This window comes from Fukomys damarensis, unplaced genomic scaffold (genome assembly GCF_012274545.1).
Source record: "Fukomys damarensis isolate Sample0158 unplaced genomic scaffold, DMR_v1.0_HiC HiC_scaffold_39, whole genome shotgun sequence".
NCBI lineage: Eukaryota > Metazoa > Chordata > Mammalia > Rodentia > Bathyergidae > Fukomys > Fukomys damarensis.
This window is the reverse complement of record NW_022900951.1, coordinates 9,315,984-9,342,835: the sequence shown is the minus strand read 5'-3', so window position 1 is coordinate 9,342,835 and position 26,852 is coordinate 9,315,984. Positions and strand designations below refer to the sequence as shown.

General features: G+C 41.6%; 1 protein-coding gene across 1 annotated transcript in view; it reads right to left on the bottom strand.

The window, feature by feature from the left end:
- Window positions 1-16,472: 16,472 nt before the first annotated feature.
- Prps2 (phosphoribosyl pyrophosphate synthetase 2) overlaps window positions 16,473-26,852 on the bottom strand; it is a 33,953-nt gene continuing 23,573 nt past the window's right edge. Inside the window, exons 5-7 of the mRNA XM_010613973.1 lie at window positions 21,455-21,628; window positions 20,516-20,675; window positions 16,473-18,454 (exon numbers count right to left, since the gene is read on the bottom strand). Of these exons, the coding sequence (XP_010612275.1) occupies window positions 18,362-18,454; window positions 20,516-20,675; window positions 21,455-21,628 (427 nt within the window). The 3' untranslated portion in view covers window positions 16,473-18,361. The remainder of the gene's footprint in view (window positions 18,455-20,515; window positions 20,676-21,454; window positions 21,629-26,852) is intronic.

Genomic DNA, 26,852 nt, shown 5'->3' with positions numbered 1-26,852 from the left:
ACCCTATAAAGTTGCAGCAGAGGACAGCATAGTTGCAGGAAATGTTAGCATTAAAAAGAAGCCAATACTTTATAAAAGGACAATAGAAACAATGGCTTGAGCACACTTTAAGAATCAGAAAGATCCTTTCCTTCCCAGGCTCAAGGGCGCAAAACTACAAAGCATTAACTTTTACATTTTTTTAATTTTTTGGTACTGGGGATAAAACTCAGGACCTTGTGCTTGTGAGGCAGGCTGCAGCACCACTGAGCTAAATCCCCCGCCCCTACAAAGCATTAATTTGTGAAAAGAGTTCCAGGGTACCCTGCTCCAGAAGGGTTACCATGAGTATTGACTCACTGTGATTCACTTCACGGTGATCAGCCATCCAGGCACTCAGTGGACTCTGTAACCATGATCCAAAGTAGCCTGGCTGCTGCTGGAGCTAGTGGCAGACCTTGGCATCATCCAAGTGGTGCTGTTTTTATAGGCTTGTAGAATGTAAAATTTGTGGTGTAAGGCAAGCTTCTACCCAGATTTCAGGAGAATGTCTGGAAGGCCAGAAAGTGTGTCCTTGAGAAGGCAGTGCATGAAGCTGTGAGACTGGACCCAAAAATATAGTGAAGATGCCAGGAAAGTGGAAATGTCAGAAACATATAACATCAGACAGGGAAAGCAGTAGGCAGTGAGAAAAGCCATTCCACGAGAGACAGCATAACTGGAACTGGCATTGCTTTAGTGACAGAGCTGCCTAAGCCCTTGGGAGCTCACATCTTTGTCCTGGCCAATGGACACAGAGCTATAGGATTTTATGTTTGCTCTGTTGGGTTTTGGTATTTCTTTGGTCCCATTGGTCTCTATCCCCCTCTTCCTCCTATTTGGAATGGAAATGTTTACCCTGTACCACCTATGTTGGAAGTGTCTAACTTTCTTTTTGATTTTCACAGAGGCTCAGGTAAGAGTTTGTCTTAAGTCTCAGAGAAGACTTTGGACTTGGACTTTTCAGCAATCCTGGAGCTGTTTGGACTCAACAATTCTTAAAGATTGACAAAATGCATTTTTCATAAAGAGATGTGTGCAAACTTTTGGGGGCCAAGGACAGAATGTTATGGCTTGTATGTAGCTGTTCCCCGAGGACCTTATGCTCGCAAAGAAGCAGATTGAACCATAGAGGAGCTATAGTTAAAGCTGTAGCTAAAGGTGACATTAGGAGGTGGGGTCTGATCAGGAAAGGCAGATCACAGGGGATGTGACCTGGAAGAGTGTATCTCCTTTCCTGACTCTTCGTCTCTCTCTGTTTCCTGACCACCATGACATGAGAAGCTTTTCTTCTGCTGTGCCCTCTGCCATGCCTTCCTGCCATGGAACCAACTCACAATACACTAAAAATGTGAGACAAAATAACCCCCCCCTTTAAAAAATTATGGATGTTAGGTATTGTGTCCCTAAACTGGCCACTCATTATAAATAAGACAAGGGTACCTAGTGGAGACACTCTTCTCACTAAAGGGTGAGAACCTGAAAGCAGAGGGAAACTCAGTAGACAGTGGAAGAAGATACTGGAATGCAAAAACTTCTTGCTCATAATGTAAAAGTAAATAGTCTCAAAATGCATAAGAGAACTTTGTAGGTGGGAAGGCTGAGGAAATCGCCACATAGTCTTAGATATGAACAGGTTAGCAGGGAGAAAGTTTAGATAATACACACTAGGTAATGCAGAAGCAAGCATGGAAGAGAATGTACCACTAAAAGGGGTGTCCTTGGCAAGAGCGTGGAGGAATCACCTCTCCCTGCTTCCTGATCCACCAGTACTGAGAATAGAGATAGAGATAAATGTAGGAGAGCTTTGTGGGGGTGCTAAGCAGATCCCTCCCTTTTCCACCATACATGTTAGACTCATCACACTCCCTTCCCCCGCTCTTGTCCCTGTTAATTGTGTGTGTGGCGTCTCAGCCCCTGCCCTAGGGCGACCCTTGGCTGGTGATTTGTTGACCAAACAAAGCCCAAGGGCGTGGCCACTTTAGGGACAGGTGTAGAAAGGGAGGTCAGGGCCATCCCTGACCACTGGAAGGCATCCGCCCGGTAAAGAAGGCCAGACATCTGCCAGGTGGTGTAGAGCTACTGAAAGAGCAGGCCCAAGAACCCTGCTGAGAAAGAAAAGAAGGGCAGTCGCACTGCTGCAACTTAAAGGCAAGGTGAGTAGACCAGCCAAGTTCCTCCCCTTGTGCCCCCTGACAACCCTCCGCTCAAGACTTGCACCCAGTCCTCAGACTGTACCCCTTCTCAGGAAGCCCCTGTTCCCGTCAGTCCTCCCCATTCCTGTTCCAAACCAGTGCGGTTCTGTGATCTGCCCGTGTCCTTCCAGGTGACCAGGGGAGCAAGGAGGGCAAGGAGACCCCTTCAGCGGCCTGGAAGAAAACCCGTCCCTCAGTGTTAACAACTGGCGTTGGTGAAACGAGGTGGGGAAGGGGCAGCGGGGTTGGGACACTGTCACTATCCCGACAAGAAACTCCCGCAAGATGCGTCAGAGCAAGTGCAAGGGAGCCAGAAGAGGTCCAGCCTCGCGCGTGTCCACCGGGAAACGCCGGGCCAAAAGAGGCCGCAAGAGAACCACCAGGATGAGCCAGAGCAGGTCCGCCCAAGGCCGTGGAGCCCCGCGCCGGATGATGCAAATGTTCCGTGCTGAGAGAGGCGGGAAACCTCGAGCTTATGTGAGAGGTGGCCAGCGGTCTGCGCACCGCCATTGAGGCAGTCCCTCCTGAAACTGTCCACCCACACTACCGAGTGATGGGGGCAATAAACTGTCTCTTGGGGACCTGCGAATGTGTGTCTGTGTGCTCTCTGGGGTGGGGAGGAAGCGAGGGAGGGAGGAAGGGAGGGAGGACCCGGGTGAGAAGGGAGGAAGGTGGGATCTCCTCCCATTGACCGAAATTTAGGGTAGAAGAAGGGAAGGAAGAGAGGGAAGGAGGGATGGAGGAAGGAAGGAAAGTAACAGCAGGGCGTTGTGGGAAGGAAGGTGGGATCTCCTCCAACTGAATGAAATTTAAGGGTGGAAAGAGGGAAGGAAAGGAAAGAAGGGAACAGCAGGCGGTGTTGTGAAGGGAAAGGTGGAATCCTCCTCTGACTGATTGGAGTTTGAAGAGGAAGAAAGGAAGGGAACATGAGAGGGGATGTGAGAAGGGAGAAATGAAGAAAGGAAGGAGGGAAGAGAGGAAAGAAGGAAGAAAGGAAACAGCTGGAGGTGTGCAGAGAGAAAAGTGGGATATTCCTCTTACTGACTGAAATTTGAGAATGAAAGAAGGGAAGGAAGGAAGGGAACAGGAGAGCGGGTATGAGGAGGGAGGAAGGTGGGATACTCCTCTCGATTGAAATCTGAGGGTGGACGTTCAGGTAGATCTTGCTTTCTAATGGAACTATTGAGTCAAGTAAAATTACTGTATATTTAGCATTCATTCAATCCAATAAAGTCATTCTCTTGAGACCCCTGACATGACCCATTAATTATGAACTTCTATGAAAATGTCCATGTTTTTGGGCATTTGTAGGAGGGAAGGATGTGGAAATCTCCACATATTCTTAGATGAGGCCAGGTTAGCAAAGGGGGACTTCAGGTAAGGACAGACATCTACCAGGAATGCTTAGAGATATTGAAAGAGCAGGCTCAAGAACCCTAGTGAGAAAGAAAAGAAAGACACTTTCATCACCGCAGTTTAAGGGCAAGGTGAGTAGACCTCTCAAGCTCCTCCCATTTTCCCCTTTGACACTCTCCCAAGGCTCACACCCAGTCCTCAGATTGTTCATCTTCTCAGGAAGCCCCAGTTTCCGTGACTCCTCCCTCTTTGGCTTTCAGAATTTTCAACACTGCCTATGTGGTTTCAATAGACAGCCAAGTTTGAGACAAAAAGGCATAAGTAAAACTCTCTTGATCTGGTTTAAATTTGGACTAGTTAACCTGTATTTTCCTTTCCTTCTATAACAAAGTCTTGGGTGATTTTGAGGACCTGCTTAACCTCTCAGGTTGGTTGGGTATTGGCATGTATGTCCTATTGCAATCCTCCTGCTGGTTGTACTGCTTTCCTAGAGTCAGTTGTATCTGTTTTCAAATATTTTTATGTCAGTTGTACGTTTTTAAGGTGACACAATAATAAAATTAAATATGAGTACAAGAAGATCTACAATGGATATTTTGGAAAGATAGACAAAGAACCAGGTAGGTTGTTCTTGCTTGTAATCCCAGCTTCTTGGGAGGTTGAGGCAGACTGTGCATTTTATGAGACTCTGACTAAAAAAAAATGAAAGGATTGGGAATGTAGTTTAGTGTTTAAATGCCCATGGGTTCAACCTCCAGGACTGACGAAAGAGATAGCTAAAGTAAATTGCTTAAAAAAGAAAAATAAACTATGGTGACACTTACTATTTAATTTTAAGTATAGCTTGGCAAAGCCAAAGTTGGTTGTGTAGATAAACACTAATCTAGAAATTTCTGTGAAGGTATTTTGTAGATGTGATTAACATTTACAAGCAGTTGGCTTTAAGTAGAGGAGGTTATACTTGATAACATGAGAAAGCCTCATCCCAGCAATCAAGGACCTTAAGAACAACAACAACAACAACAAAAACAAAACAAAACAGATTTTTCAGGGAATTCTTCTACAGATTGCAACAGAGAAGCCCTGCCTGCCAACCCACCCTGTATATTTCGTGGTCAAGGCTGCAGCATCAACTCTTGCCCCAGTTTCCAGCTTGCACCCTGCCCTGCAGAGTTAAGACTAACCAGCTGCCATCATGCCTTAAAACAAACCTATACCTCTATTTATATCATCTCCAGTTGGCTCTGTTTCTCTGAGGACCGCTGACTGGTGCAGCTTGCAAATTACATGTGTGAGGAAAAGCAAATATCTGGGAGGATTCTGTATGTCAGATTGTAGTCTGATATGTTTTAAAGTTTTCACCTTCCTTTTAACAAAGATGCAGGTTTGGTTTATGGAAGATAGATAATCAGGGAACCCATGTTCAAGGGACATCAGCCCTATGATAAAACAATGGAAAATATATGTGTCCAAAACCCTAGAACATATGAGATTCTATCCTACTGACAGGCTAAGAAGTCAATTTTCCATAGTTTTGGAAGCTATTATAAGAATCTTTTGGGTCAGAGACAATTGACATTAGTACCTAAGGCACAATATATATCAGGTCCTTTGTTTCTCTTTGTCCTGACCCCACAGAGTGTACCGGGTGGATGCTGTGCACACAGTGTGTTGGCATCACACCTAGGGAACCTGTGCTTAGAGAACCCGAACCTTTTATTTTTAAAATTAATTTTATTGGTAGTCTAATGAATAAAATATAATGACATCCATTGTTGGAAATTTGCACCTTTCCATAATCTATCTTGGTTCTTATTTGTTCCCCATTCCCCATCCTTCCCTTCAACCCCTCCCTTCCTCCCTGTCTACAAAGACTTTGCTTCCATTCTTTTTCATTTTCTCATATTAATTCTATTCCCTTCTTTCCTTTCCCCTAACTCCTCCCATTTCCCTTCCCCTTTGTCCCTTTTCTTCCTACTTCATGTTATCTTTTATACCTTTTAGTCCTTATTTACGCTAGTGGACTGCCAGCAAATCTCCCTGAGCTTTGCCCGGAGAGAGACATTCTTTATTACCCTGGACAGCAGACAGACTTGTCACTTGCTCCTGAGGAAGACACCGATTCTGTCTTCCAACACTGTCCAATTTTCTGTTCACTACCAACATCCTTGAAAAGCAAGTCCAGAAGAAAGGCAATCAGTGCCTCTGTAGGATTGCGGAAATGCCAGAGACCTGTGCAGAATTGTCTCCTCACAATAAATCCATTAATGTACTTCAAGTTAAAACAACATGATTAAGCTACAAAAAGGCCTTTTTATTTTTCCATGACTCCCTGATTTAACTATGTTCTTTTTTTTTTTGGTACCGGGGATTGAACTCAGGTCCCTGCCCTTGCAAGGCAGGCCACCGAACCGCTGAGCTAAATCCCCGGCCCTTGTTTTTTTTTTTTTTTTTTTATTGGTACCGGGGATTGAACTCAGGTCCCTGCCCTTGCAAGGCAGGCCCCCGAACCGCTGAGCTAAATCCCCGGCCCTTGTTTTTTTTTTTTTTGTTTCCTTTTTTAATTTCTAATTTGTTTTTTGTTTGGTACCAGAGATTGAACTTGGGACCTTGTGCTTATGAGGCAGGTGGCAGAACCACTGAGCTAAGTCCCCAGCCCCTTAACTATGTTCTTGATAATTGACCAATGTTGTTTTAAAAAATGGCATTAAGCAAAAATTTATTTTTTTCACTCGATTTCACCTTCCTTCCTCCCTAAAAATGCTACATTTTTATTTTATTTATTCATTTATTTTTGGTACCGGGGATTGAACTCAGGTCTTTGCGCTTGCAAGGCAGGCGGCAGAACCACTGAGCTAAATCCCCCAGTCCCCAAAATGCTACATTTTAAAAGTGATTTTCTTCTTATGAAAATTATTGGAGTCATTTAGATATTAAGGAGTCCTTATTAAGCCCCTTATTATGAGTGATTTAAGTACTGTCAGTTTTAAAATTTTGGTGATAATTACACTCTCACCAATGGAATATTAATAATGTAGGAACATCACTTTCTGTATTGTATCCTGAGAACACCAACATTGTCTTTTTCTTCTCATGAATCCAAACCAAATTAACCAATTCCAGATAGTTTGCAATCTCATGGTACAGTGGGGAATCTGTTCTCTCAAGATCTCTATTCCAGTTAAACTGAACTTCAAGTCGCCTTTTTAAGGCTGCTGTTAGTATATTATATCCTCACTGAAACACAAAAAGCAAAACAAAATTGCAGCTGAAGCCATTCTAAGAAGAAATTGAGCAAACAGTTTAATGACTTATTCAAAATTAGCCCCTAGAAATGGGTAATCATGACCTTATATGAAAAGGATAATGTGAAATTTTCCATATAAATTTCATGTAGTAGCAAAACACTGGCATTGGCTTTTTAAAAAGTGATGGATTATTGTCATTGTCATATCCTACTTTATCCTAAAATGCTATTATTCTACTTGCAGTTGAGACAAGGGCCAGCTTGAATCTACTCTGTATTTCCAGTCTGAATCATCAGAAAAGAGAAACTGAGGAAGAAATGTCACCAGACACGGTGTGGGGAGGAAATGAAGACCTTAACTTGAACCAGGCAGGTTCTTGACAAACTGTTGCAAAAAAAGCATTTCATGACCTATCAATGAGAGGCTGATTTATTAGGCAGAGTTAGGAAGTAAGAGAAAATGGAGAAGGAGCTTCAGCTTGAGGAGCCGAAGGGGTCACAGTTCCGATGATTAAAGTCAGACTGGCCCATTAACAAAGCAAAGGGACCAGCTTTCTGTGGAAGTTACAGTGTGGGTGAGGGACTGGTTGATCATTATCTCGTTCTAGTTTTGCTCTAAAGAAGTCCTTAGCACTCAAGGGAACAGTTCAGTCTCTAAGAAACTATTGTTTTTGCTTGGGGCAGTCTCACTCTTGGGAGGCTCTGCTGGAATACAAGGTGAGCAGAGTTCTAGGACAATGACTAGAACTCCTAGGTACACCTCGGTAATGCAGTGTCCCTGTAAGTTTCTTATCTTGATGTCCTCAGTCTTGAAGGAGATGAGGTAGGTTATGCAAATATAGGGCTCATCAAGTTTGCGCTGGCAACTTTTAGATAGAAACTCCCTAAATGATTACCATGCCTTTATGCAGAGCTGTGCAGGGATCTGATACAAAGTTTTAAAGTCATAAAAGAGACAAATATAAAATGAAGGTCAAGCTTTATTCTGCTTTAGTTACTAACTGGGCATCTTTTCCCAAGGGAAAAGTTAAGGTTCGGGGGTGGGTGGTGGGTGGGCTGTGTTTCTTTAACGAAAACAACTTTTAAGTCCTTGGCTACCTCAGAAGAAAACACAAATCATGCTTTTAATAAGAAAGATATTAAAGGTCCAGGAATGCATGCACCCTTTGTCCCCACAGCAGCCTCTAACTGCCTCAGGGGATCTCAGTTAAAATAAATCATGTTGTGGATTGGGGCATTTTTGCCCCGCAGGGAACACTGGGCATGTCTGGGGTAGCTTTAGGTTGTCACAGATGTAGGGTGGAAGTCGGGCTCCTACTGCCTTCAAGTGAGTAGAATCTTGGGATGCCATTTTGCATCCTAGAGTGCACAGGAAGCCCCACAGCAAAGAATGATCTGGTCCACAATGTCCAGAGTGCTGAGGTTGAGAAATCCTGAAATAAATGATCTTGGGGTCAGGAGCAAAAGAAAATACCCAGAGGGACAAAGAAGAGGGACTCTGTTCCGGAGGGAGGTGTTTGACCCCATGAAATGGCTGACTGATTCATCCAGCTACCTTCCCTTCTCATCATTCTGATGCTTTCAAAGAGGAACATTGATTTAGTTACAGTATAGTACTCGAAAATGTTCCATCATCCATGGTCAATCTTAGCTTCGGTGCAGGAAAGTACTAGATATAACAACCGCGTCTAGGGAAAATTAGACAATCATACGCCCTCAGGCAGACAGCCATATCTGCACAATTTTAAGAGTTCTTCAATGTACATAAATGTATTATCTATCAGAGAATGTTCACATTTTTCTTTCTGCCTGTGCTGTCCTCTGGAGCCTCTAAAGATGACTGGTAGCATTAAAAGTAGCTGTACTGAAGAACCAGCAATCAAGCCAGGTCTTGAATGTATTTTTCTAAAAGCATTTCCTTTTGTTCTTCTTTCATTTTGTGACTACAGATCTTCAACTTCAACGGTTCTGTGAAAATTGATGTAGAGACACTGTAATGCCAGAAGTCCCTGGCACATTGTTGAGCTTGACATACAACCTGTTTTTTATTTTCTTCAAACCATTATGAGATCAGAGCTACCTTCATGAGATTCTTCAGCTCTAGAAAATGGCTCTGGATAGCCTTAGTTTTAGAAAGTCTCAGAAGAAAGGGAATGAATGTGATCAAATATCCTAGTTGACCCAGGATTGAAGAGTTTCCAAATGTTGGAATGTAAGTGTTTAAAACTGAGAAAAGTATCAGGCAAATCAAAATGAGTCAGTCACTCGATGGTGGAGTAAGCATCCTTGTGTCATTGGAAATACAGCCTTCAATTAGTAGGACTGTTTTCAACCAAATCTATAGTAGATGCCATTGTCCATTAAAACTTCCGGTGACTTTGGCAATCATCCTCTCTCATTTTTTCAGAGACAGACTCAAACAAGGTGCAGATATTTATCCAAGGTCACACAGTGTGCTTGGAGCATATCAGGAAACAGACTCTTAATAGACACATCCTCAATTCAGGGAGCTTCTCACTGCATTCTTTGAGTTTTTTTTTTTTTTGCTTGTTTGCTTTTGTCTCTTGTTTCTTTTTATCATTTAAGGTATAAAATGAATTCATCTGCTTTGTCTTTTGATCACAGAACTCAGCAGTTGGAAGAGCAAACCCTGCTCTTTCCACTTAGACAGGCACTATTTGTAGTTGCATTTCTGCTGGGATGGTAGAAGAGAACAGAATAGAGTCAGTTATTATAAAAGGCTTAATGGATCACCATCTCTATGATGGCATGGCATGCCATGCATTCCTACTTGTCAATTCTATAGCTCACTGCAAATATTTTCAACATGCTCTGGTTTGTCTTCTCCTAAAAGCTTCCCCTCGTTTTGGCAGTCACCCCAAGACCATGTATCTGTCACAAGCAACCTGGGGCACAGTAAAGGGCATGAACAGATCGAGCAACAGACTGATATTATCTTTTAAATGTATGGTTTATTCCCAGATTAATTCATACATCAAAATCCTCACACTATAAGACCATACACAAATGGGCACAAGGCTCCAATCCTGGTCATTCATATAAATATGAGACCAAATCAAGTGTCCAAGTCACTCACATATGTTCAGGTTCAATTTGAGGCAGACTGAGAAAGCATGTGCATTCCAATGGAAGTCCTGTAGAGTCTATGTACCCTTGAGGCTAGAGTACATGGCTTGTGAATGATGTTCAGTCATTCATTGGAGATAATTGTATCTCATTTGCTGATCTGTGGTGTCTCCTTTTATGTGGCTTTTATGCCGGTGTCCACCCATTTTCTCTGCTGTTTCAGCTAAGGTAGTGAGCCCATCCTGGGTGTAACCAATAAGCTTTGTTGGTTGTTCAACTCTAGCAAGTGGTAGTGAGAATCAGCTTGGGGCTAACTGAGCCCATGATTAGGACTCCAGGAACAGTCCAGCAGCTGCAGAGGACGATTCTGCACAGGAGAATTGCCCTTCCTTTCTTGCTCATGACACCGGCTCCCTATAAATCCTTTTGTTGGTAAAAGGTAAAAGATTGTTTTGAGAGGTGATGGCCTCTGCTTGGTTTCCCTCTGGGAAGTGCACTCTAGACTTCTGTGTCCACCATTTGGACCTTCTATTGGCAGTGCCATTTGGGTGAAGTAAGTGCCTTAATTGTTTGTGGTCATTTGGACCTACTGCTTATTATTTGGGGGTACTGACTGGTGTGAGAAGAGATCAGAGGTAGAAACATTTCCAGGCATTTGTTTGGTTGGTTTAGAGTACTCATTTGTTTTGGTTTGCTTTGAATTCATTTATCTTTCCATTCTTATAATGATCTTTAGTCCAGGGTGGGCAGGAGGATTTCAGTACCTTCAGGTTAGGAGCTACCTTCTAAGTGAACAGTTTGCGTCCAGGACTCTATAATGAGAGGACTGCCCCAGCTGTGTCTTCTCCACTGTGAATGTAAGACAGGAGAACTTCCCCCTTTTAAGAGTACTCAGTTTGGCCAGGGACCTTCCCCCTTTGAGACAGACCAATACTACCTAAGGCAGTATTCAGTTAGAGGTTTAATTCCATTTTACAGAGACACTAAGCCTTGTCCTTCCTTTCCGTGTATTTGAGGCTTTATGTAAGCCACTTGGGGCATTAAGCCATACTGAGGCTTGGGAGACGATCCTGGAGCTCAAGGTTCTTCAATTGTTTGTTTGACAAGAAAGTTTGAATTAAGAGGCTTTAAGAGGCTACAGATACTGATGTGTGTTTAGAGATCAGCTGTGATTTGCTCAGGAATAAAAGTGTTTGCGCTACTTTATAGCTCCCTACAGAAGTTGTAGTCACCTGTGGCTTAGAAAAAGGTGATTTATTATATTACAACATAGCCTATATAACTGAAAACACATTCCGACTTCATGTAAAAGCCCTTAAAAATTCTTTGGACTAACTTTGGCCAGGATAACATCCATAGCTGCTTTCTGTGCCCTTTTCTGGATTAGTGACAAGTATAAGAGAATTCTGTGCCACTTACCATGCATCTACTTGTCTAATGCTGTGAGTTTCTTATTGTGGTTCCCCTCGTCTTGGCTAACAGTCCCTGAATCATTCCAAATTGGTCGTGTTTCAAAATATTTGTCAAAACTTCTGTTTGGTGGCAATTCTCTGTCTCCTGCTGAAGCAGAAGATTAGGGCATGGCAAAGTGGCTGGACAAGTGGTGTGACTTGTTCAGTACGTGTGCAGAACAGTTTCTGAGCCCTGCACCTGGTACCAATCAAACAATGCTATCTTCAATTCTTCTGGCACAAGATCAAGCAGGTTTTTGATAGGATGGCCTGGATCTGATGTCAGAATGGGGGTACACATGTCAATGGCCAGTGGCCTTATGGCCACTACCTTCTTTTTTTTCTTGTTCAGTGTCCTGCTCTGCACACAGAGTGTATTTGCTTTCCTACTTTAATTCCCCATACTCTACAGAGCACTTCTTTTTAGAGCAGTTCTCTCTTCTTTTCTTGCCTTCAATACCTTTAATAAATGTAAAACTCCTCTACTTCATTTCCTTTCCAATTCTTTGTTCAGGACAATAAGTCTAGAAGGGACCCCTGGAAAGAGAATAGTATCCCAGTACCCTGCTAACACTGTCAATTTCCCTCCCCCAACTAGTGAAATGAATGAATTTGACTAAAGATGTCTTGCTTTTGTGTTTTTCTCAGTGGGGAGTATTCTTCTTAAACTGGTTTCTTTTTTTTCATACTACAGGCCCAAAGCAGAGTCAGGAGCAGATGTGTAAACCTCTGCCGACCAGCTATGTCTAAATTTTAGTCCAATGGGGAACATCTTAAAACCTGAGGTTAAAGCTTTTAAAATCAACTAACACCAAAAAGCATGGGGGGTGGGAGGCTCCAGGAAATTCAAACTCAGATTAATTGACCAAGTGATCTCCTACGATGTTAATATTTTTCATCTTGCTACAACTAGGATTTCTGCATTCAGACATGCAAATTTAGGATCAAGTGTTGCTTAGGACTATAAAAATGAGAATGGTGCCTAGAGTGTAACCTTGTCAAAAGCTGGAAAATGGTAAAGCTATGTCTTTGTTTTATGTGTGTATTATTTGTCTGTCTGTGTGCTTGTGTTTCTATATCATTGAGATGGTAACAGATTCATTTAAAAATAAGAGCACACAGGAATCAAGAAAGCAGAAATCAAAATGCATTTTGGTCCATACGAGTGAAACAAATATTTAAAAGACAAAACAAGAGTATCTTCAGAACTGTTAACATACATTTTATCCCTGTTGGGTGAATCAGAATTATATTTTACTCCGAGGGTATTTTCAGGTTCACAAAACTTACAAGAAAGACTGAGAATCATAAAGGAAATCAATGAACATTTTGAGCTCATTGTGACCTTAAAGACTTGTTGGAATTGAATTTGACAGAACACTGAGAAAGTACAACAAATAGGGATAATGACAGAATCTTTATGTTTAAAACTTGCAATAAAACTTTAAAGAGAGAAGCTTTACTTTTGTCAAAACAATGTGTTGTTTTCTACTGTCTTTTGTTACGTTTTAAACGTTTAAGAAATTAAGTCTTTGGAAGTTCATAAGTTCATATTTATTTAGATCTCTGAAGTTTTGTTTTACAATTCTGTTTACATAAATTATTATATGTGATTTGCCTCATGTTTTTGTAAAATAATTGTCCTGCTGTTACCGTGAGTGATGGGATTCCTAGGTTATGTGCCCCGAATAAAGAATTAGACATGGCATGCAATGGTAAGGAAAAAGGAGCATAGTTTTAATCAGGTGACAGGATGCTTAGAGTGAGCAGGCTCGTGTCAGGGAAAGAAAAATAGCACAAACGCTGAATGTGTTGAGTTTAAGAATTTAAAATGTTGCACTAGGTCTCGGGCATCTCTCATTGGGTCTTACAGAGCATGATTGACGACACTGACCAAGCACTGAGTTGTGTCAGCTGAGTCTCCCTCGTATGTCCTTTCTCATAATTCACTATTACAATTGGATGGATGAGATGCAGTCTATATGAATGAACCTTCAATGAGCTCGAAGCGAATAAAAGTTATTGCAGGTTGTTCAGGAGGATCTGACCCTAATGCATCCTGGTTTGGCATTTCAGAATTTTCTAGGATGGGTTCAGGGGTCTTTTTTTTTTTTTTCTTATCTCTGCCCCTGGGTAGTAGACTTTAGGACAAAGGTGGGAGTATTGCCCTGGGGCATTGTCCAGGTTCGAGGAGTGGTCCTGTAGCCCCAATCTGAATTACTGGAATAATGTAGTCAGTCATGACTGTCTTCTTAATATACTGTAAAAGTAACTAAGTTAGTTTGCTAAATTATTGTATTTCTTATGGTCATATAACTGACAAAAGCCACATTCCTACTGGTTGATAAGAGACAGTCTTACTGGGAAATGTGTGTGTTAGGGTTATCCAAGGCATGATCAAGACCACTAGAGGAGGCCAAAATGAAGCAACAAGCAAGGTTTTATTTTCAGCCTGGGTGCAGGCTAGTCAAGGGCAACAAAGCTGTTGAACCTGTGGGCTCAGGCAAGGGAAAACTTTATAGGGGAGTTTGGGTAGGGGAGGGATAGTGCCAGGAGGAGTGGACGTTTTTGTCCTGGAGTGGAGGAAGTCTTTTGTTCTGGGGGAGGAAGTCTGGTGGTCTCCTGGGGTGCTTGGACCCACAGGTGTTGCACGGGGTGGGCTGTTTATCTTGAACCCTGGCCTTGGCTTCCTGTTAATCCTTTGCACCTTGCAGGATGTAACTGCATTGCCTGGGAATTTTTTTTTCTTCTGCCTAGGCAGGGGTCTGACAGTATGTTAGTCGGCAAAATAGACATTAGCTCTTGCACACTGTATTCAGTTTTTGCAACTCTGTATGTGTATACCTAAGAAATCTTAAAGGTGTTACCTAGTTGTAATTCTTGGTCTTGACATTAATAAAGGTGTTTTCTTCTAATTGGTAATTCACATTGGTTTACAAGAAAAAGAGACTTTAAGTACGTGCTCAATATACTTTCTGATAAAACTAACCTTGTCTCCCAGAAATACTGTACTGGTTTTCTTTAACTTGGTCACTACATTTCTAAGTTCAAGTCTACTGTACAGACTGGATTCTCTTTGCTCCTATTAGCTTGTTTTCCATGTGCTTATGAGCTTTGTGACTAGTATTTGTCAAAGTTATAATGTTCTAGGATACTGACTACAAAATAAGATTAGACTTGACAATGGACTTTAGATAAACCCAGCCAAAGAGCCAATCTTCTGATGTTGCTCAAATTTGGCAAGAAGTATTTGATGACGTGGACTGATTGACTAAAGCAGAAAGTCCTTCCAGCAGGTGTAACTATTAGGTGTCTCCTGACTTTGGCTTTCTTTTGTATTTGACCTCACAATTTTTAGTGATACCTTTTCAGCCTCAAGCATCCAGCATCCCTTTGCTTGTGCTCTAGCTACCTTAAGCTAGCCAGCCAGATGATGTGTTACCTCGAGGCCATCTAGATTGAGGGAGGGACTAAAGCAAGGGGGGAGTTGTAACCTGCACTGCACAAAATAGAACTTTAAAAGTTAGATTTTTTTCCTCTTTAGAGACAAGCGGCTTCTCCAAACTTCCTCAGGCCTAGGGTACAAGCCACCTCCACCCCTCCTGAGACCAGAGAAAAGGAAAGAATATGCAGATGCTAGTACCAGAAGGTCTAGTCCAATTTCATTTCCTTAGGCAAGGCAGAGAAGGGTTTGGGTCCAGGAAGGGATGAAACAAGTCTGAACATATGTATTGTCTCATTGTATTCCCAACTATCACTGTTCCTTGCTATAAAAGACCCTAACATATTATGTAATAGCTTTGTCCATGGTGAGGTGGTGATTTGAAGCAAATGAGCCCATTTCCCTGGAGTCAGATTTGACTAAATCATTTTTGTTCTTTCCAAAAACAAATGGCCTCCTTTGATATGATCAGCAGCAAGCAAAGGAACCCGAGTGACTGAACCTAGGTGGCCTGTGACAGTGGCATCTGTGTTCATGACCTTTGTGTATTTTCAGAAGAGAAAGTAGAGCTCAAAACTACATGAAGCAAAGCACCCCGATGTAAGGACTGGAAAGCCAGGGCAGCCCAAGGGTGGAGGGGTATTTCTGGGGTACAGGGACATGCATCGGTAGTGAAACGGACAGATTCTGATGACTTCTTTCTGTGTGCAGTTCAGATGAAGAATCTCGCATGTGTCAGCCCCAGTCTCCATCTGAATTGTTTAGTCTCCCTCAACCACAATATGTACTAAACACCTTGTGTTCTACTTCAGTCCATGCTGGAACACTGCCATCAGGTTCTAGAAAGTTCTACATCTGGAACGGTGGTGCTTTCACCAAGTCCTTTCTGATCTTCCCAGTCTGACTGAATGCTCTGAATCCCTCATTACTTCATCTTTCCCTTTTCTACTTGGCCTTATCCTTGAGGGCCAGTGGAGGTCACAGGAAGTGAAACACCTCTGAGATGGGACTGGCTTCTACCTCTCCTTCACATCCCTCTTCCTTTCAGGACCTTGCACTTGCGAGGCAGGCACGGTGCCACTAAGTTAAATCCCTAGCCCTGATGTTTTTTTTTTCTCCTCAGACAGGTCTGGCTGTCTTTTTTTTTATTTCACAGTGATTTTAGGACATTATGTTGCCACTCTTGGCATTATCCATACTTTAAAGCTTAATGTCACAGGGAGAACATAATAATACATTTATTTGGTTCCCACTAGAGTAATTAAAAGTATCTGAGAACAGGTGGACCTTCTATGGGGTCAGGAATCCTTCTGGGTGCTTCTGAAACATAGACCAACTACTGGTCTATGCTTAAGTAAATGAATAGTGAACATTACTCCTTCAACATGCAATCTTTTAATTTTAAAGGAAACACCTAGTATTATCAACCTGGTTGCCTTATGTGGTACAGCTGTTGTGTCTTGGGGAAGGAAGATTGCTAGAAGTCCTTCATGAAGGAAAACCTTCAAAATGGAGACAAGCTGAGTTCGATGAACTTCTAGCTTTTCTTTAATGTTGTAAACCGGGCTATAATCGTGAAGTAGGACACATTTGCAGGTACTGCAACACATGACTCCATCAAAATACTTTACCCCTTTGGGGTAATGGTAATGAAAACTATAAAAGAAAGTAGTCAGTATGCTTTTATTGAGATGTTTTAGTACAGCACTGGATGATCTTAAAATCCTACATTCTAAACCAATACAAGCACTTAAAATGATAAACAGTATTGCTGAATCCAGTCAACATCATATCTAACACAGGAAAGTTATCATCATAGAACCATCTACAGGTTGACTAATATAATTTAAGTTGGAGGCTAAGCAACTTTGGTATGTTCATGTTTCTCTGGCTCCCCCTTTTCACTAGATATATCCCAAGTACACCCTCCTTTCAGTGTAGTTGGACAGGACGATATAGTGGTCTCGCTCAAGTTTCCACACCACGAACAGCAAGGAATGAGAAAGATTAAGATTTGCTTGGCCATCTTCATCATCACCATTGAACGGAACGCATCAAGTAGTTAAAGTCTGCATTTCTACCGTGCAAGGCTGAGCACGGGGATTAGTTCCTAAATGTATTCAGCTACACTTTAAAATACAAAAGTTGAGCTAAGTAATAATAGAAACCATCAGTTAATTCAGAGCACAGTAAAGTAGTTTTTAAAAATCAGATTAGATTTTAAAATTAGCCCTGTAAACTTTCAATATGTTGAGAAAATGATTACTTTTAAATCAATTGGCCTTAGTCGTAGTGCACCTATACTCACACGTGTGAGTCAAGCCATCTACATATGGATTTACAACTAAGTCTTCATTACATACAAGCATAGAAATTCTGAGAAATAAAATTGTTACATGTTTACTAGAGGCAGCGAGGCACTTCAATTAGGAGGACAAAGTTCTAAAAGGCCATCTTATGGATGAAGACAATCCTAGGTGAAGTTCCCCTTCAGGATCACTTTGAGCCATTAATGAATCAACTTTTTGTTTATTTTTTCACAGGACTTTCCTACTCACATTTTCCATGTAATAGCTTTAATTTAGATAAGCAGTTGCCGGAAACCTACAACTTTCCATTACAAAAGCTAAAAGAACACTGAATCAAAGTTCACAAAATAATGCTTCAATATGCATTTGGTGGCACTCAAAATTTCACCTTTTCTGTAAAAAGAGCAAAATGATGATTAGTAAATTTGAAGGGATTTGGAGAAGTCTTTATTTTGTTGGAAGTCCACAACATGAAGTCGTTGGAAACCATTGAAAGTTAAAGCTATAGCTAAAAATAGGTTGGGAAGAACAAGGTGACAGGGCCAGAGGAATGCGCCAGAATGACAGTGAGTTTAGAGACTACATCTCAATGTGGTTTCTAAGTCAGAGAATTGATGAACATAATTTTGGAGTTTGGGAAAATGGCATTTCAAGTAAGTAATAGTTATGTCTTCCCTAAAATAAACATGTCAATGGCCATTTAAAGCTAAGGAAAATTTGGTTCAGATGAATCACAAGTACAGTAGTTTAATTGAAACCCAGATGCCATTAAGAAAAAGAAGAAAAAAGAAAAATTCAAAATTCACTGTGTCATAATTTTTCTAAGATTCACTCCAAAGTAAAGGGTTATATGGGGTTCTTACCCAAATGTCCATAGGAATTATGGTTATATTCACACAGAAGGCTTAATCTGAAGTTACTTTGGCAACCTCGAAATATATAAAATATGAGTTTCAAGAATGGGATTTTATATTAGAATGCTGTTGCTAAAAGAATAATGCAAGATCACCAACCAGAAAAAGTCAAGATGATAAGAACATTTCTCATTTAACACAGTTCACTAAAAACCCAATAACCACCACCATCCCCCAATAAACTGGAAGCATTCTTGAGGTTTAGAAGGGGAAACAATGAATCTCAGAGTGAACAAATACCTGATGCTTTTGCCAGCGATTATCTTATCATTGCTGAGTCCTACCGCTAAAAAAGCAGAGATACCAGCAAGTGGGAAGTCACTTGTCACTTCCCATTCATGTTTACAGTGGGACATGGCTGAACAGGTACGACACGGATTCCCCATTGTGTGTTCTCCGGATGGCCTCAGCCAGGATCATCGAGATGTCAATCACCTGAATGTAAACAAGAAAACAGAAAGGGAGGAGTTAGTCATGTTTCTTTAAAAACTGCTTCTTTTGGGAAGATAGATAGCTTAAGGGTCTGTTTTCAAATTACAGCCTGCTGAACCAAACCCAGATGGGCTCCCAGAAAGGAGATTCACAGCACGGCGACTCAAAGGCTTTTCAGGGCTGCTGTTAACCAGAAGACACCCTTTTCTTGGGATATTAGTTGTTTTTTTTTCTTTTTTATTGAGTTTATTGGTTCATTTTAAGTATGCAGTACAGTTACATTCATCATTGGGATCTTGTACCTTTACATGACAGGTCTTGGTTCTCATTTTTTCCCCATTCCCTGCCCTCCCTTCACCCCCTCCTCCCTTCCCTATTTACAAAGACTTTGTTTCCAGCTTTTCCCTTTTTACCTTTCCCCTACCCTTCCCATTTCCCCTACACCTTTAGCCCTTTTCTTCCTATTTCACATTATCTATTACACATTTTGATCCTTATTTACACTTTTGGTTTCTCACACCAGAGAAACTATTCTGTATTTATACGTGTGTCTTATTTATTTCACGTAAGAGTATGGCCTCAATGTGCATCCATTTTCCCATGAATGACTCCAGTTTCTCATTCTTTAACATTAGTTGCTTTTAAAGTAATGTTAATCATTATTGGAAGGGTTTTTCTGTCTGGGTTTCAGAGAAAGCAGTGACTGGATCATTTCAGAGCACAACTGTGATGGTCTAACTCTGAGGTCAGCAAACTACTATTCTGTAAAGGACTTGGACTATTTTTGACTTTGACGTTTCTGTTACAAATACTCAACTCCATTGCTGTAGCACAAAAGCAGCTATACAGGCAACACACTAATGTCTGGGTGTGGCTGGGCGCCGGTAAAACCTTATTTACAAAAAAAAAAATCGTGGGCTGCATTTGGCCTGGGCCAGTGTTCACTGAGCTCCCAATTGCTAATCATGCATGAAGATATGACAGACCATCATTTTGATCATTTCCAAACTTACCTCTTTCTGCCAAAGGACCTCTTTCTCTCTGAAGACTAGAAACCAAGAAGTGGATCACTGTGACTCACCTTCATGCTCCACTGATGGGAACCAAGGCTTTGAAGGCTGAAATGACTGCCAAGGTTCACTAAAACATAGAGCCCAAATGGAGATGCAAACCTTTTTGACTGGCTTCAGCCCAGCTGGTGGCAAGTGATTGCCACCAGCTCTGTGGTGCCCTGAGGCATCCAGTCAGGAGGGCTGTGAAGGAGTAGAGCTCTGAAGATCTTAACATAGTCCACTGCTTTGTATCACCCCCTTGTTTCTAAAACTGTGTTAATATGTGTGTGTGTGTGTGTGTGTGTGTAAAATTGGCCATTTTAACCATCTTAAGTATATAATTCAGTGGCATTAATTACACTTCCAATGTTGCATACACATCACCATTATCTATTTTCAAAATGTCATCACCACCAGTAAAATTGTACCCATTAAATGCTAACTCCCTATTCGTCCCTCCTCCAGCTCCTAGTAATCACTATTTTACTTTCCGTCTCTATAAATGTTTCTGTTCTACGTACTTCGCATAGGTTGAAACGTAACATTATTCCTCCTTTTGTGCCTAGCTTATTTCACTTAGTCTGCATAATATTCTATTGCAGTGATGGGCCACTTTTTGGTTATCTATGTGATGGACACTGGATGTTTCTGCCTTTTGGCTACTGAGAACAGTGCTGCTATGATCATTTATATGCAAGTTTTAGTTTGAAAATGTTTCCAAATTTTGAGGGTACAGGCCTAGTGGTGGAATGGTTGGGTTATATGCTAATTCTTTTGAACTTGAGCACAGCCTGATTTGTGTCATTTTTCTTTTGTGGTTTTATTCATTTACTCTTTCTCAGTAGCACACATTGATTTCTGCTGGCTTGGCCTTTCTCCGGATCTAGTGTCCCTGAGATCCTGTGGGGAGCAGAAGCTGCAGTGTCTGTTGCCTGCGGAAAGCTGGCTGCTGTTTTGAGGGATATAAAGCAGGTTCCTAGCTGCTTGCCTCTGCCTGTGGTGTAGATCGTACCTGAATCTTGGTGCAGTGCTTCATTTTGTCCTCTTGAGGAATTGTGTTTGTCACAACAACAGCCTCAAAGGCAGCATTATTTATTCTGGAAATAGCTGGCCCAGAGAAGATCCCATGGGTAAGGATAGCATAAACTCTGGTGGCTCCAGCTGAGAGCAGCCTATAAAATAGAAGACACAAAATTAAGTATATGCTAATATTCTTGAAAGACTTTCTCCTAATGCCAAAGTTAATAGCAAATAGTGAGTTCCAAAAATGAAAAGAGGAGACAAATTCCCCACATATTTATTAGCCAGGACCAGGTAATGATAGCAAAACACAGTATTCCATTACATCAGGGATTATCAACATTAGCATTTGGCCTGGATAATTTTTGGTCATGGATGCTGTCCAGTGTATTACAAGATAATTTAGCAGCATCTTGGCTTCCACCAAGTAGCAATGTTTCCCTCCCCTTAGATGTAGCAACCAGAGATGTCTCTAGGCATTACCAAAAGTCACCCAGGAAGAAAAATGGCACCGGCTGAGAACCACTGCTTGAAAGTAAACGAGCCAAAATATACCATTTTGATGTGTAATTCATCTAAAACTTTATTGGTGACATAGTTCAGTGCATCTCAACTTGGACTGGCCGCATTCCCAGTGTGCCACTGCCTGAAAAACTCTTTCCTTCTGTGCATAGTTTCCAGGAAATCACCGTCTCTTTCCCCTTTTAAAAGATACCAAAATTTCCACATGGAAAATCAAAAGGCCCATGGTTTCATTTCTACCAGGGAAAGAACAATAAAAACAAAGGGTCCTCAAATTTCCTTTGGTCTAATAGCACACTGCCAAACGATCAGTTATAATTAGGAAAACTAGGCCCAGTTTCTAAAACACTGATTTTTTTTTTCTTTCTTGAGGAGATGGCTTCATGCTTTCCTGAACTGTCCCACTTACTTATCGGCAGCGAAGCAGATGGTGCCACACGTGTCGGCCATGTCATCCACGAGGATGGCCACGCGGCCCTTCACGTCACCCACCAGCACCATCCGGTCCACTTCATTTGCCTTCTTCCTCTCTTTGTGAATCAAAGCAAACTCCACATTCAGCCTGTCTGCAATGGATGTGACCCTGCATGAAGATAGAGTGGACACATTAACACAGTCCACTTAAGAGTCTCTTCTTCAAAAGATAGATTTGGGTCATTTGTAGGAAAATGGATACACCTTGAGACCATAATGTGTATGGTTTCTCTTATGTGAGAAACCCGCAGCACAAATAACTAATGAACAAAATAAAAGATGGATAACAGGAAACAGAGAGATAGATCTTTTGCAAAGAGGAAGGGGACCAAAATATAGAGGGAGAGAAGGGGATTAAAAAAAGAGTTAAGATGTGTTATGTATATGCACCAACTCCCCAGGAGGAATGGAGTCATTAGGCACCACAAACATGAACTCATAAAAGTAAATGGGGCACACGTCGAAATACCGAATAGTTTCTCTAGTGTGATAAATTGGAAGTGTAAGTAAGGACCAACAGATATAATAGATAGATAATATGAAATAGGAAGAAAATGGGCAAAGGGGAAGGGGAACTGGGAAGGGAGGGTCAAGGAAAGAAGGAAATTGAATTAATATGAGAAAATGAAAAAATGGAGACAAAGTCTTTATAAACAGGGAGGGGTGGAGGGGGTGAGGGGAGGGCAGGGGAATGGGGAAAATTAAGAACCAAGATACATCATGTAAAGGTACATGATCCCAATGATGGATATCATTATATTGTATACCTAAAATATACCAATAAAATTAATTTTTAAAGAGAATAAAGATAGAAATTTTTTTAAAAATTAAAGTTAAAAAATAGTTTGAAAATCTTTTTCGAGGAACACAGCCAACGATCACACTTAATGAACAAAATCAGTGTCGCTTTTTAAGTCAGACAGGATCTGGAGAACGACGAGGCAGTCCAGGAAGAGAAATGTGCTAGTGACAGCACCTGGTGATGAACACCAGGGTACGGGGACCACTGGAGGAAACAGATATTCCTTTTGTTAGTATTTGGGAGCATATCTTTTAAATCACAGGTACAGCTTAAAACAAGTTATACAGGAAGTACCATTTGCTCTGTTTGTGGAACAAACAGTGGGAACAAAAGTCCTGGCTTTCTCAGCCATGAATGTGCAAGCTTGTGATGATGGGTTTTGTTGCACTCGAGGCCTAAGGAGACTGTAAACTGTAAGGCCAGCTACTCGGTCCATCTGAGGCACCTGCTCGAAGGTCACTGGCTCAGAGAAGAGACGGTGGGCAGACTATGGGGTTGGTGAGGATGGGGCATTTTGGATTTTACAGGAAAGAGCAGATTTAAATGATGCAGCTTATTTCAAAAGCAACGTCAGAGGCATAATGTGACATTGAGATGTTACTATCCCGGTTTGCAAAATAATAGTCACGTTGGCATTCAGGTGAAACATGTTTGCAGGATCAACATGCACACACCCCAATTCAGGAGACAGTGCATGGTGGATGTAAGCCCTAAATACCGTTTTCAAAGCAGAGGTCCTCTTCCTGTGTTGTCCTTAGAGGGCAACCAAGAAAAGAGTGCTCTGTGGGCTCAGATCCAGGACAGAACAGGTAATTCTCTGTTTTTGCCTTTCCTTTCTTTCTATTTATGTATTTGTGTGTGTGTGAGTGTGTATGGATGGCACTGGGGATTGAACTCAGGGCCTTTGCAATGAGCTACAGTCTCAGCCCATTATTAAATTCTTTATTTGGAGGTAGAGTATCACTAAATTGCTAAGTTATTCAGGCCGGGGCTCCAACTGGCAGTCCTCCTGCCTCAGCTTCCCGAGTGCTGGGATTACAGGTGTGAGCCACCACAGCCAGCCAGAGTGTGCAGTTCAGAAAGGACTCAATTTCTGGGGCTGAGAGCGAAGCACGAAGGGGACTAAATACTCCAGGCTACCCTTCCCCATTTCCGAGGACTATTGACATAGCCAACAGTTTTTACAGTTGTGGAAAAATATCTATAATATGGGATTTATTTTTTAACCATTTTAAAGGACACAACTCAGTGGCATTGAGTATATTCGCACAACTTCCCCTCTCCCCAGTTCCAGAGCATTTCACTATGCCAAAAGGAAGCCCCACACCCATGGAGCAGTCACTCCCCAGTCCTCTCTCCCCAGGTCATGACAAGTGCTCATCTTTCTATCACAACTTCAGTAACATCCCATTGCGTGGATGTACACATTTTGTTTAATCCATCCATCCCCTGATGAACACTTAGGTGGTTTCTGCCATTTGGCTCTGGTGAATTGTGCGGCTGGGAACATTGGTACACAGGAGCCCATGGCCTTTTCTACAAGTCTTTTGAGCACACACCTGTGAGTGGAGTTGTTGGGACACGCACAGCTCTACAGAGAACATTTTCAGCTAGTATTCTGACAGCTTCAAACTACTCTCTTTTCAATCGGACCAAAGAAGGCAGCAACCTCTTCCAAGCCTTAATGCTCTTTACCTTAGAGATAGTAGGGTTGTTGCTTTCTCAAGAACAAGATGTTAACATAAGGCTGAAGGGCACCACCTTTATTCCCTATAGACCCCTCTCCACTTCTAGATGGCATTTGGGCCATGCATTAGGGCACGCAGGCAGACTAGGCAGCCCGGTTATCCTTCCCGATGGGGGACAAGTGCAATGCTAGATGACCGTGTAACAAGGGGACTAGTTTAGTATATGTGCTGCCGAAGCGAGCATGAGGGGAGTAGTTTAAAACACACCGATCTGGAAAAGGAGTAGTTGCAGACGATGCAAAAATAGATTATTCTGAGAAGCTGGCAAACACCGGAGGCTTACTCAGCAACTAGCTAAGGCTTGCCCTGAGGGGTGGTAAGGAGCCCTTGCAATCTTGAGCCTCTGTTTTGCCGACAGGGACACACACAGATGTGAGCGCAAGGGCCCAGCTGAAACTCAGGATCTGTAGGAAACCCTTGTGTGACACAGGAGCGCTGGACTTCTTCCTTCAGAAGAGTGAATAGTGAATGTGCTGCCTAGGTGGGTCAGGAACCCGATGCTGAGTGTGTTCTTTCCAGAGAGCTCACAACCACATCTCGCTCTCCTCAGTGCTGCTTATCCATGTATCCATTATGTGTATGATAAAAAAATTATCAAGTGGATAGTTGACTCGAGAGTGACTACCTGAGGTATTTCTCCAAGGTAGCCAGTGTCAATAAATGCAAGTCTTCTCCAAAGGATTATAATGATGAAATTCTGAGAAAAACTGAGGGATTCACAGAAGAGTCACAGACCATCCAAGGAAGCAAGGCACCAAAACTGAGAGCCACCAGAAGCAACAGTAACCAAATCATAAGAGCAGAGGGGACTGCCATGAAGATGAAAAGGAAAGTAAAGTGATGGTCTTATGTTTCAAAGAAACAAAACTGAAGCTTGGATAAGAATAAAAGGATGCTAGGCGGGGCGTGGTGGCGCACGCCTGTAATCCCAGCACTCGAGAGGCTGAGGCAGGAGGTTCACTGTGAGTTTGAGATCAGCCTGGGCTACATAGTGAGTTCCAGGTCAGCCTCAACTACATAGTTAGACCCTGTCTCAAAAAACAAACAAACAAACAAAAAACCAAAAACCAAACAAAGAATAAAAGGATGCTAAAGAATGCCCAATCAAGACTGGAGAAAGAACTCTAAAGTACTTTTGCAAAATGGAGAATATATTTAAATTTTATTGAAATCAAAAACAGAACAGGCAATACATTGAAAATATCCCTAGAGGGAATGCATGATGTGGAAGATGGACATGAAATTGCTCAGAATGCAGCCCAAGAGACAACATAGAAAGGGAAACTCTGAATAAAAAGAGAGGAGACATGAACAGCAGAGTGACAAGGCACCATGAGTAGCTGGAGCTCTAGACAGAGGAAAAAAAGAAAGAAGAGACAATACTCAGAGATAATGACTAAGAACTTTCCAAAAGCAATGGAAGATGCCAATCCTCTAAGCCAATGAACTCTCTAAGGAATTGTAATAAAACTACAAAGGATCAAGAAATAAAAAGCAAAACAAAAAGGCAAAGGATACAGCCAGGTCACCTAGAAAGGAATAGTTATCACACTGAGAGCCGCATTTTTAACTCCCACCATGGAAGTCAGGCTAGGAAACTGCCTTTTTTCAACATAAAGATATTTTCAGTCAAACTATACAAGTGAAAAATCCATTTCTAACATAAAATTTAAGACTGTAACTTCAGCAAAAGCAAAATGGTACATTAGATACATTGAGATGTGGGAGAAAAAGGTAAGCAAAAATATTGATCAATATGTGGAAAACTCTTAATAAATGGTGATTATATAAAACCACAGTAGTGCCTAATCTGTGGAAAAGAAGCAAATATTACACTAGGTAACAGCTTTAAGGCAATAAGATGATTTTAAATTCAAATGTTCATAACTGTGCAACAGCAAAGGGAACAAACTTTCCAGTGAAATAAAAGAATTAGCCATGACACCAATTTTAGATTTTCAAATGTCTTTGGAAGTGAAATGATGTGTTATCCCGATAAAGTTCTATCACTCCTCTCTTTAAAAAATCAACCTTAAGGCAGGAACCAAAATGACAGTGGCCCGAGCAGACTTCCTTTATTTCTAAAGTTGTCTATCTACCACTGCATACCTAAAATGTACCAATAAAATTAATTAAAAAAAAGAATTAAGGGAAATTTGAAGGTGAAGAAATAAAAAAAGAATAAAGTTGTCTATCTACCAATAGCTTCCTTACTTACGGATTTTAAAATTGAGAGAAAAAAATGTGATTTGGAGCCAGACAAAGATTTTGCCATATAACCCCTTCCAATATATACTATTATTTATGTGCCAATTTAATGGGAGATAAGCCATTTAAATTCCAGTTAAGGGACGCTCATTTCTCTTAACTGAGACAGATTTTCCCAAGAAAAAATACCTGGACACCTTACACCAAATGTACATATGTGTTAATTTTTGTCTCTCTGTTTATTTGGTCAGGAACAGGAAGGGCTCCTGAGTGTGGTACTGGGTAGCACCACCATTTGTGGCTGACATTTGAAGCCCACAAATTCCATGCACAACCTGCTTTCTCCTCTCTGCCGGCCACTTGTTTCCAACACATGGCTGGGAAGGCACTGAGGTTGAGTGGGAAAGAAGATGAGCTGTGTGGTTGTTGGGAGTGGGGGACGTGGGACCTCTGATCTACATGAGGGGCTGCAGCCACATCAGGTACCCAAGGGCGATGCCGGAGGCAGAGGATGAAGGAAAAGATCTCTACAGAAAGCCCCCTAGGTCGCTAGAATATTATTGCATCTGGAGAAA